This window comes from Neophocaena asiaeorientalis, unplaced genomic scaffold (genome assembly GCF_003031525.2).
Source record: "Neophocaena asiaeorientalis asiaeorientalis breed wild unplaced genomic scaffold, Neophocaena_asiaeorientalis_V1.1 scaffold603, whole genome shotgun sequence".
Taxonomy (NCBI): domain Eukaryota; kingdom Metazoa; phylum Chordata; class Mammalia; order Artiodactyla; family Phocoenidae; genus Neophocaena; species Neophocaena asiaeorientalis.
The window spans coordinates 1,463,728-1,476,518 of record NW_020175662.1 but is presented as its reverse complement, the minus strand read 5'-3'; the positions used below and the strand labels follow the sequence as shown (position 1 = coordinate 1,476,518).

The 12,791-nt window shown below is 37.8% G+C and overlaps 1 protein-coding gene across 1 annotated transcript in view; it reads left to right on the top strand.

Moving 5' to 3' along the window:
* DACT1 (dishevelled binding antagonist of beta catenin 1) overlaps positions 1-1,616 on the top strand; it is a 17,437-nt gene extending 15,821 nt beyond the window's left edge. Inside the window, exon 7 of the mRNA XM_024731501.1 lies at positions 17-1,616. Within this exon, the coding sequence (XP_024587269.1) occupies positions 17-485 (469 nt within the window). The 3' untranslated portion in view covers positions 486-1,616. The remainder of the gene's footprint in view (positions 1-16) is intronic.
* Positions 1,617-12,791: the final 11,175 nt, after the last annotated feature.

The window sequence follows — 12,791 nt, the reverse complement described above, 5'->3', positions numbered from 1 at the left end:
ACTCGCGGCGGTGGAGGTCGGCCGCCGAGGTGTCATACGAGGAGGCGCTGCGGCGCGCGCGGCGGGGCCGCCGGGAGCCCACGGGGCTGTTTGCGGCCGGGCCGCTGCCCTACGCCAGCCCCTACGCCTACGCGGCCAGCGACTCCGAGTACTCGGCCGAGTGCGAGTCCCTGTTCCACTCCACCGTGCTGGACACCAGCGAGGACGAGCGCAGCAACTACACCACGAACTGCTTCGGCGACAGCGAGTCCAGTGTGAGCGAGGGCGAGTTCGTGGGCGACAGCACCAGCACTAGCGACTCCGAGGAGAGCGGAGGCTTGATTTGGTCCCAGTTTGTCCAGACCCTCCCTTTGCAGCCGGTCCCGGCCCCGGACCTTCGCCACAACCCCACCAAAACCTTCGTCAAAATTAAGGCTTCACACAACCTCAAGAAGAAAATCCTGCGCTTTCGGTCTGGCTCTTTGAAACTGATGACGACCGTTTGAGTAACGTCCTTGGTGTAGAAAGTGGGGTTTTTCTAGTTCCCGAAGAAACGGCGGCGTCTTACTGTTTTGTGCGTAATAATCCCATGGAATGCTTTCCTTTGGTTTAGATAAAACCGAGGTGAATTATGTCTCATCTTCGTCAAGTATGGACACTAGTGCCTAGTGCCTTTAATGGAAGGTAAAGAATGTCTTTGCTGGTTAGAAGTGAATATTGAGTTTCTAATGGTGGTGATAGTGACTTTTGTGGTATCAGATGGTTTTTATTTGACATTTTGTGAGCATCTGTGAAGGCACAGGTTTTGATGTTCAAGTGTTAATGGGATGAGACCTTTTGATCTGGAGGTCAGGTGGATGGAATTTAGGACATACATTTGCTGCTTTGGTTCTTTAGGGCAGCGTCTCCATGAGGGTTTTCCTGTTGGGGGTATCACATACAATTGTGTGAGGTAGATACAAGAGGCAGTCATGGTTTTCTGTAGTTTTTTATATACTCTTCTTTTCTCGGATGTATCCCCATTCTGTATTCTCCTCAGAACTCTTTGGTTTACTGGACCCAGAACTTGAAGACCAGACCCTACATCCAGAGAGGTGACCTGGATAGGGAGGCTGGTAATACCTTAAAAGGATTCACTAAAACCTTTGCCACACTTGGTGCCTAGGCCCTGGTTACAGTAACCCCTTCTAGGGCCATTTACCCAACATTGATGCCTTTCTCCTCCTCCCTAATTTGCAGCAGATCCAACCATTCCTCCCTTGGAGACTTGCCTTTGGGATAACGTTTTGGTCATCGGGTACAGAGAAATTCAATCCTAGTGAAATAACCCTTGGGTACGACTCCAAGCTCAGAACTGCTCACGGAGCACTGTACCACCTAAGCATTAGCCCAAACGTATTAGTGCAATCCAGTCCAGATTGGACCCCTGACCCTGTTTGGAAGGGCTTTTAAAAAAAAAAAATTTTTTTTTGGTAAACAGTATTGTGTAAAATTCCTTTTTTTATACCAGTATATGCATGTTTTGTGCATGAGTAGTATTTGTTTTGATATTCCTGTTGATGTTAAATGACTGTATGATATAAACAGTATGTGTTTTTATATATCTTTGTGTAAATTTAATATAACGCATTATATGCTGTAATAAACGATTTGTTTTACTGCTGTTAAGTTTGTTATTTGGGTATAAAACCAGATGTTTACACCTATAAATCTTGTGCTGATTATTGTGGGATTTATATTAGGCCTATTCTAGCATTAGAATATTATTTGCAATAATAATTAAGGCAGATTTTAGGAGTATTGGAATGGATGGTGAATAAACAAATGAGGAAAAGCAAGCTACTTCTTTAGAATGGTTAAGGTGCTTCTTTAAATTTTAAGGTACATTTGATCTCTTCTAAGGAAAATATTTCTGAGAAGACTTCCCCTCTCTCCCTCAACTTCTGAGTATGAAAAATTTTCAACATGGAAAAGTTGAAAGGATAGTACAATAAACACCTGTACAGCCACCACCTAGATTCAACAATTGTTAACATTTTGCCATGCTTGCTTTAACACTCTTTATGTATTGATATATATTAGATAAAACCATATTGCTGGTTTTGTGGGTCAAAGACAGATTTTGGCAATCCTCCCTCTCCCCACCATGCTACTACATTATTTTAAAGTAAATTTCAGGCATCATGATATTTCATCCCTAAAAATTTAAGTATGTATTTCCGAAGAACAAGGAGATTCTCCTATATAATCACAACACCATGATCACACCTAAGGAAAATTGACAATAATTCTTCTTATCATCAAAAATTTAATCTCTATTCAAACTTCCCAATTTGTTTCAAGAATTTTTTAGTAGCAGCTTCCCTGCTCCTCCCAACCAGGATTCAGTCAATGTTATACGTTGCATTTGGTTCTAGATCCCTAGTCTTTTAAGTCTGGAATAGCCTCTCCATATTTTTTTCAAATGACATTGGGTTTTTCAAGTCAGAGCAGTTGTCTTGTAGAAGGACCCACATTCTGAATTTGGTTGTTTCTTTATGTTGTCTTCTAACATCTTCTAGTCCCTCTATTTCCTGTAAACTGTGAAGGCTTGATTGGATTCAGGTTAAACATTCTTGGCAAGAAGATTTCACTAGTGATCTTGTGTATTTTATTGCTTCACAACAAGAAACAATATCAGGTTGCCCTACTATTACTGAATTTAAGAGTGCTCCCTTTAAGAGTCAAGTCGGTGAGCAGAATTTTCTCCGCTATAAAGGTTTTGTTTTTCCTCTTTGCACATGGTTAGTGTTTGTGGGTGACTCTTTGGTAGTGTGTGTGGATATCCTGTTCTTCATAACCTTCCACTTAATGGCTTTAGTTTACTTTGCTGATCCTTGCCTGAATCAGTTATTGCCTTGGGGATGCAAAATGGTTTTCTAAGTATCTTTTCTTCTTTTACTAGCTGACATTCTACAAAAAAAGAACTTTCCTTGTTTTTTTTCCCTTTCTCTTTTTAAAATATCATGATGGATTCGTGGATTTTTATTCATTTGATTCTTTACAATCACTTACGGTTATTGTTCTTTTTGATGCTCAACATGTCCCAAATTTGGCCAGTGGGAGGATACATTTCATTAAAAGGAGACTCTGGAATCAGCTCAGTCTCATAATTCATATATTTATTATGAGACGTACTGCATTAAAATGACTTTTTCACATGCTAAACTGCAATGCAACAAAAAATCCCTTATCTATCCATTTTTTTATTCTGTCTTGGAAATGATCTCTTTTCCTATATTTTATATCCCTCTTAAGAAGGCTTTTAACTTTGAAACGATAGCAAATTATTTCTTCTATAAAACTGTATCTTATCTTTATCTTATAAGACTTTTTTTTCAACAAGACATCTTTTTTTTTTTTTTTTTTTTTTTTTTTTTTTTAACTTTTTTTTTTTAAAAAAAATTTTTTTTTTTTTTTTTTTAACTTTTTTTTTTTAAAAAAAATTTTTTTTTTTTTTTTTTTAACTTTTTTTTTTTAAAAAAAATTTTTTTTTTTTTTTTTTTGTGGTACGCGGGCCTCTCACTGTTGTGGCCTCTCCCGTTGCGGAGCCCAGGCTCCGGACGCGCAGGCTCAGCGGCCATGGCTCACGGACCCAGCCGCTCCGCGGCATGTGGGATCTTCCCGGACCGGGGCACGAACTCGCGTCCCCTGCATCGGCAGGCGGACTCCCAACCACTGCGCCACCAGGGAAGCCCCAAGACATCTTTTTTTTTAACAAGACATCTCAGACAATTTTTGAAAATGTAGAGTTGCTAGTCTTTTCATATTCATATGTTTTTATATGCAATCATTCTTCTTTGACTAGAATTTCTTTGGTTACCTGATTAAATCTAAGCCAAGCACAAACAAGGGGATGATCTCTCCATGTTTTCTAATGGTGTGATCCAATCTCTTTGGGGGCAAGTTATAAAGTTTATTGTGTAAGGCAACTGGGACCTGCAGTCCTTGAATCATGTCTAAGTTGTTCTCAATAAGCATTATTCTCAGAAGGGGACGCTTCCTGAAAAACAGCTTCTGAATAATTACATGTTAGGTGACAGAATGCCAAAGGAAGAGAAGCATGAAAAACAGGATTTTTCAAAGAACTTTGGGTTTGTCCACCTCTGTCTATTGCTTGACTTCCCTGTAGCTAGCAGTTGTACCACACTTGGAAAATTGGGTTTTGTCCATTATTTTCAATGACAAAATACCTGCTATTGTTGTTTCAAACGAAATGGCTCTTTAAAATATTTTCCTTTATTTAAATTACAAATACTCATTGTCAGAAAAGAAAAAGATATCAGATATATACACAGGTGTTTACACTCTTCTCTGTCAATCCTCCTCAAATCCTACTCTTCAGTAACGTTGGTGTATATATTTCCATACTCTGTTATATGCACAAATATATAACCTTTATATTTTTTCTTCAAGACCAAGTCTCAGTTTATACGTATCATTCTGTAACTTGCTTCCTTCATTTCGTGAATATAATTCTCTCTTGTAATGGGGTTCCAAGTATGTCCTTGGAAAATAGGCACCAGAGGAAAAAGGCATCAGATTTTATGGGGCTACTTTTTTGCTCTGCTTAGAAAAATTCTAATATTTAGCAACAAAAGTGTTACCTGAGTGCTATACTTTTGCACACATATTGCCTTTCCAGTTTTCTCATGTATTTTGTTATTTTGTATTGTGAGGTCACTTCAGTGGGGTGTTATGGCGGGAATCCTGTGAGGCTTGATTAAGGCTTTTGCCATACCGAGGAGCTTTGTCTTTTTTTCTGTCAGGTGCCTCAGAGACATTTCCAGGCTGGACCACTTTTAAGTTCATTTCTCTGCTTTGAGGTTACCTGACTACAGAGGTAGTATAAATTCAAATCCTAAATCCACATGGAAGTTACATGTTCTCAGAGGAGACCTTTCCCAAGGTGGAAGAGCTTCCTTATTTTCGTCCTGGGCCAAGAAGTGGATTTCTTTTTTTTGGACCAGCCCTTCACTGAGGCTATAGTGCTTCTGTGCCTGTAGGAATATGGGGAAGTCTCAGTCCCAAATCCCACCCTCGGAGAGCCAAGTCCTTGTCCTTGTGTGCCTTGCTTTAGGGACCAGAAACTTCTCCCTCTACTCTCCAAAAAGGTAGACCAAACTTGGGTTCATTTCTAGTGAAGTCAAATACGCTTAGCGAGGATGTTTGTTAATAGTTTACCCATCATTTCCAAGTGTTTTACAGTGAAACGATTAGGTTGTCTATCCATCAAAAGGCTGGAAACAGAAACCATAACGCTACCCGTTGCCTTTGCCAATAAGTTAGATTCTCCTTTCCCCCTCTTATTTTTGGTACAATATTATTGAGGTACAACTGAAGTATGATAAAATGCACATACTTGAACTTCACAGTTGGATCAGTTTTGATATATACCCGTGTAATCACTACAATCAATAATAACGAACATTTCCATCATTCTCAAAACTTTCCTTGAGATCTTTGTACTCCATCTCTGGCTCCACCCCTTTCCCCAGAAAATCACTGATCTGCTTTGTCACTATAGATTACTATGTATTTTATAGAATTCTATATAAATGGGATTAAACAGTGTGTACTCTTTTTTGCCTGAATTTTTCATTCCGCATAATGATTTTTAGGTTTGTCTATGTTGCTTCATGTCTCAATAGTTCGTTCCTTTTTTATTGCTGAGTTGTATTCTTCTGTACAGATAAATAATGATTTGTTTATCCCATTTACTTGTTGATGGACATTTGGGTTATTTCCAGTTTGGGGCTATTACAAATAAAACTGAAGAACATTCATGCACAGGTCTTTGTGTGGACAGATGTCTTTGTTTCCCTTGGGTAAATGGAATGCGTTGGTCTTATGGTAGGCGTATGTTTAACTGCAAAGATATATTCCAAACGGGTTGTACTATTTTACATTTTTACAAGTAACATATGAGAGTTTTGGTTGCTCCATATCCTATCATTTGGCATGCTCCGTCTTTTTAGTCTTAGCCAATTTAATGGATGTATAATGGTATCCTGTTGTGGTTTTAATTTGAATTTCCTTGATGACTAATGATGTTGAACATCTTTTCATGTGCTTATTGACCATCTGTCCATCTTCTTTGGTGAAGTATCCGTTCACATAGTTTGTGCATGGGTTGTTGGGCTTCTTCTTATTACGTTCTTCTTATTTTTTTTTAATTTCATGTAAAAGTCCTCCGGTATATATTGTGAGTATTTTCTCCTAGTCTGTAGCTTGCCTTTTCACTTTCTTAATGGTGCCTTATGAAGAACAAGCATTTTTCATTTTAATCAAGTCCAGTTTTCTATTTTTTCATTTACAGTTTGTGATTTTGGTGTCCCATCTAAGAAACCTTTGCCTAATCCAAGGTTGCAGAGATCTTCTCCTGTGCTTTCTTCTAGAAGTATTATGGCTTTAGGTTTACATGTAGGTCAATGACCTATTTTGAGGTAATTTTGGGGTATGATGAGAAGTAAGGACAGATGTTCAGTTTTTCCAAACAGATATTCAGTTGGTCTAGCACTATTCACTGAAATGACTTTCACTTCTGAATTAGCACCTTTGTAAAAAAAAAAAGAAAAAAATTGAAATATATATATATTTCTGGATTCTATTCCTCTTTTTTAATAAATTTATTTATTTATTGGCTGTATTGGGTCTTCGTTGCTGTGCACAGGCTTCCTCTAGTTGTGGCGAGTGGGAGCTACTCTTCGTTGCGGTGTGCGAGCTTCTCATTGCGGTGGCTTCTCTTGTTGCGGAGCATGGGCTCTAGGTGTGTGGGCTTCAGTAGTTGTGGCTCGCGGGCTTCAGTAGTTGTGGCAGTCAGGCTCAGTAGTTGTGGCTCACAGGCTGTAGAGCGCAGGCTCAATAGTTGTGCACGGGCTTAGTTGCTCTGCAGCATGTGGGATCTTCCCGGACCAGGGCTTGAAGCCATGTCCCCTGCATTGGCAGGCAGATTCTTAACCACTGCGCCACCAGGGAAGCCCCAGCACTGCACCACCAGGGAAGCCCCTCTGGATTCTATTCTTTTTCATCTATCTATATGCCTATTTTTTCACCAATACCAACTGCCTTGATTTTTGTAGCTTTACAGTAATTATTGAAATCAGACAGGGCAAGTCCTCCAACTTTGCTTTCTCACTCTCCTTCTTCTTAACTCCTTTGATTATTCTTGATCCTCTGCATTATCATGTAAATTTTCGAATCAGCTTATCAATTTCTACAAAACAACAAAACAAAACAAAACCCTGCTGAAGCTTTTATTTGTATCACATGGAGTATAGTTCACTATAGGGATACTGCCATCTTAAAAATAATGAGTCTTTCAATCCATGAGTATGCCATATCTTTCCATTTATTTAGGTATTCTTTAATTTTCTTCAGCAATGTTTTATAGTTTTTAGTGTAAAGGTCTTGGTCATTTTTTGTTAGATTTATTCTATGTATTTTTTGATTTTTGGTGATACTCTAAGTAGAACTTTTGAAAATCTTACTTTCTAGTTGTCTGCTAGTGGTATATAAGAATACAGTTGATATGATATTGTATATTAACATTAAACTCTGCTAATTTCATTTATTAGTTTTAGTAATTGTTTTGTAGAATTCCAATCCTAGAGTTTTTGATATTGTCCTAAAGATCTGGAAACCATTTTTCCAATATTTTCTCTCTTCAGTTTAGATAATTTCTATTGCTCTATCTTCGCTTTCCTTTGCTATCTATGTTCTACTATTGAGCCCATCTAGTGAGTTTTAAAAAAATTTTCAGATATTATATTTTTCAGTCTTAAGGTTTCCAGCTGGATATTTTTTGTTTGCTTATTTTTGTTTTGGGGTGTGTGTGTGTGTGTATAGTTTCTGTTTCTCTACTGAGAATTTCTATCTGTTCTTTCACTTCAAATGTGTTTTCCTCATGAAGCATAGTTATAGTAGCTGCTTTAAGTCTTTGTTTGTTTCAACATGTAGGTCATCTTGAGTTTGGCATCTGTTGATTGTTTTTCCCTTGAGAACGGGTCACATTTTCCTGTTTCTTTGGTTGTCAGGTAATTTCAGATTGTATCCTGAACATATCAATGTAATACTGCATATGTTCTGAGTCCTTTCATAATCCTCAGGAGAACGTTGATGTTTTTGCTTTAGCAGGCTATCAACCCGGTTAGGCTCTGACCCTAAGTTCTTCTCACCTTTGTGGGCAGTGGTTTAACTCTGAGTTCAATCATATAAGCCTTTGTTGTACTGCTTTGGGTCTGTCCTGTACCTGCATAGTTCAGGGGTTAGTCTGACACTTAGGTGGTTCATATCTCATTTAAACTCTCAACGCCTTTGCTGTGTTGGTTTGAGTCTGTACCTTGCATGCTTGGCTCAGATGTTAGATTGAACCAAGGATTCATACACAGAATTAGGGAACCTCTTTCTCCAGTTTTTTCCCCTCTGGGATTTCTCCCACTCACTCCACCCCACAGAGTGATCATTTCCTTGTTCCTCTGGCTAGAAAGACATGTTTGCTATTGGAATTTTAGCTGCCTGTGGCATGCACTGCTTTGAAACTGGGATCTGTTCTTAGGATAAAGCTGCAGGAGAAAAGAAAAAAATGGAAAACACAACCATCCCCCCAAATCCATCTGCCTTTGTTTACTTTCACAGTCCTCAGGTAGTCTTTTCTCCGCATATTTTTGTCAGAGTTTTTAGCTGTAATTAGTAGGAGGAATAGGCTGCCATGGCAGATCCAGAATCCACTGACCCATTTATTTTTAATATGGATAGAATTCAAAGAGGCAGCAGAGTCCTGAAGGAAAGCCAATCATGTGCTTCCCCAGAATTCCCCACCCCACTCTGAAAAACACACAAGGCTCTCTGTGTTCTGGTTTTTAAATCCCATAAAACAGTAAGAGTCATTAAAAGCAAGGAAATCCTTTATCAATGTGCAAGAAGGGGTATTTACCATTGGTACAGTCAATTTTATTTTAATTTTTTCTAGGTGTAGACCTTTCATTTGGAGGAGAGAGGGGAGCTATATAATTATTTATTTCTTTGATTCTTTCTTTTAGGGCTAAGAACAAAGGATAACATTCTCTCTACATAGGTATACTGCTTGAAAGATAGTATAAAAGTGCCTTTTATTTCCTTGAGGGTCATTTTGTTTAGTTTCAGACCTGTCATTTTAAATTATTTACCTGATCATCATATCTGACTATAATATAAATACAGTATATAATTACACTTTTGAAAATGGTTATTTACTCGTTGGCCCACAGTGGTTTTTTGGAGCTGCTACAACCTACCTGTGAAATATAAGGAGTAGCAGCATGAAGCCCAGAGCTGATTCAGAGAATTATTTTAATTTGAGGACCGTTGCCCAGATAAATAACAGCTGCTTTGGAATCATTACAGCTGAAGTGGTCAATGAATAATTTACCTTTATTTTTAACTATAACAGATGAATATTTCAAGGTTATCAAAATATTAAAAAATGTCTTAAATATCACTAGTTCATCTAGCTGTTATATTTTAAAGGGAATGCTATACACAGATACTAGGATGTAGAGGTGCAGCCTGGAGAATTTTGTTGGGAGAGTGGGACTAATGATGGGTAACATCAAAATGATCAGAGTATGAACCTGGTTTTGGTAAATAACCCTAAAATCTATTTATTTATCAAAAAATTATGCAAAATGTGTTAAAGCTCTGAACTGGCAAACTTGGGCAGGTAATCTTGCAAAAGCAACTTTTTCCCATGAGATTTTCTTTTTAAATTTATGTTCTTTACTTAAGAGGATGCTTCCCACACTTCTGGCTTTCTATCGGTCTGACATTTTATTCTGAATATTGTACATAGCCAGAACCAGGAAAGGCAGAGGTCTATTTTTAAAACAGAAGCGAGCTTTTCTTAAAATTGAAAATATTCTTTTATTATTACAAACACAGTGTATGTGTATTATAGAAAATTTTTAAAATACAAATAAGGGAACTTCCCTGGCAGTCCAGTCCACCCTGTGCTCCCAATGCAGGGGGCGAGGGATGGATCCTTGGTCTGGGAACTAAGATTCCACATGCCGTGCGGCATGGCCTAAAAAATAAAAAATAATACAAATAAGCAAAAAATAAGAATATAAAACACTATTTTTATTATCCAGAGATGATTCCTGCCAACCCATCATTGTATATCCTTTTGGATCCCCTTCTAATTATGCTTATATATATTTTTGTCCCTATAATGAGATTGTACCTTACTTGCTATTTTGCCACTTGATTTTTAAAGTCAAGGATCTCCACCTTTCCATGTACAGTAAATGCATTTTCATCTTATCTATTACCTAGTTCACATTCATATTTCCCCAACTGTTTAGAGGAACTTAAAAAAAATGTTTTAATTAAATTCAAAATCAACCTATGATTACTAAGGATGTTATTCTAAATATTTGCCTGAATTGATTGGGTTCAGAGAATTCATGGGAGGTCTTTGGCAGGCCTGATAGTTGGTATTGATATTCATGTGGTCAGTTGGCATATGTATTAATTGATTCTTATCATAGCTCTAGAATTTCCAGATCCAAAGATCAACTTGTGCTCTGGTGAAATGAGGAACTAAAATGACTCCCATTCCGTCAAGAAGTTCCTAATAAAAATGAGAAAATATATAATGGGAGAAGTATAATAGTACTTATATTTGTACCATTTCCCTTTCTTTTGTATTGCTTTACGTGATGCGTGTGTAAGGTTTACCTTGGGAGCAAGTGAGAACCTTTGGAAAGGACCCAGGTAATTGCTGACCATTAGAGTGTATCCCATAAACAAGGTTTTTGAGTTTTGTCCCCTAAATGATATCCCATGTCAGGAAAGAGTTACAGTTATTCCCAAAGAGCCAAAAGTAGTCCAAGGAAGGAACATTCTTTCTCTGGAATCTCATCAGTTGATATTTAGAGGAAAGGATTTAGGAGGCTGAAAATATGGCTCGCTGCCTAAGACACATGTATTTTATTCTTAAGAAACAAATTTCTGGAAGAGTAGCACTATAACATTTAGATAAATGTGCCTAATTTTCTTTTTGTCCTCATATCCAAGTTTTTAAACATAAAAGTTTAAAACCTGCACATTAAATAAAATTTAACAAATAGAGAAAAAAGGCAAATCATCATTACCTTCCTACTCAATTATTAGCATTTTGATATGGTTCCTCCAAATATTTTTCCTATGCATATGTCATAGCTGCTATCATATACGTGTATACATATGTATATACACATATACTTATATATAAGTACATACCATGAATATATATGTGTAAGTATATATATATAGTTTCATATACATATAGTAAGTACTTAGATATATTTTTAATATATGCGTATGAATATATACATGATGTATACTATATGTACATAAACGTATATACTTAGCAATAGTTGAGCATTTTTCTCTGATTACTACAGTCTTTCTAATCAGCATTTGGTAATGGTTACATAGTATCTTATTCTGGTATTCAATAATTTATTTAGCCCTTCCACTCATGATGGAAGTATATTTTGTTCCTATTCAGGACCCAGCGTTTCCTGGCCCACCCACCAACTGCGCCTGAGATGCTCTGTGGAGGGTTCTTCCTCCCGTTCCCCACCCGATCTCAGGGCATCGCTCCAAGATCCACATTCTAGAATGTTCCCTCAAGGAGCCTGATCTCAGGGGTCAAACCTCGTTTTGGCTTTCTCGCTCTGCTCTACCCTGATGGACTTGATATTTTGAACTCTTCTTTCTTGTAAGTCTGCCTTGCCGGGAAGTTGGACTCAAGTTCTGCGTTCTTCTCTGCTTCTTCCCAGCCCCGTCTGCATCTTCCCAGATAGTCCCGGGTTTATAGCTCTCAGCCTGGGCCAGAGTGCTCGGCCTCAGCTCACCACTGGATGCGAGTCAGGGTGGCAGGGTAAGGTCACTGAATCTCTGGTTTGTGCCTATTATAAATGACTCTGGGAGAGCATTTTTTTCCATAAAATTTCCCCTCATACTTAGGATTATTTTCTTAGGATGGAATCCCAGAAATGGATTTACTGAATTTAAAATTATGGCTATTTTTAAAGCTGTTAATATTTATTGTCAACTGAATATAGCTAATATTTAATAACTGTTTCTGAGACATTATCTCACTTAATTCTCACACCAGTCTTATACATATCCCCATTATGGAGGCATAGAGGGGTATGTGTAACACCACAGTGCATTATTTTGAACTATCATTGTGGCATCATCATTGTTTACTATAATTTAAAAGGCAACCATAGACTTTGTTAATGTGTTTACCTAATTTGGGGGGGGGTAGGTATGGCAACAGAAAAGGTTCATTAAGTAATTTTATTTCTTTTAAAAAGCAGCTGTGATTTTTTTCTTGAGCATTATTTGTGCAAATATCCTCAGACATGAACACAAAATCTGTTTTAAACCAAAAGATAAACAGGAGGGCTCTTTGTTGACTTGTTCACCAAATATTTCAGCACCTACTAGATGCCTTGCTATGTGGAGGCTGAGCTAGAATGTAGGCTCCATGAGGGGACGACAGGAGAGGGACTCTGCCTGCTTTGGTTACTGCTGTATTTCCAGAGCCAAGATGTTCAGTGCCTGACACACAGTAGGTGCTCAGGAAATGTTTACAGAATGAATGAAAATACAGTCACTGTTTTTATCAGTTAGGATTTGGTTCATCAGTGAGTGAGAGAAACCCCAAAACAACAGTGGCTTAAACCAGATAGAAGTTTATTTCTTACATAAAATAAATCTAGAGAAAAGCAGTCCAGGCT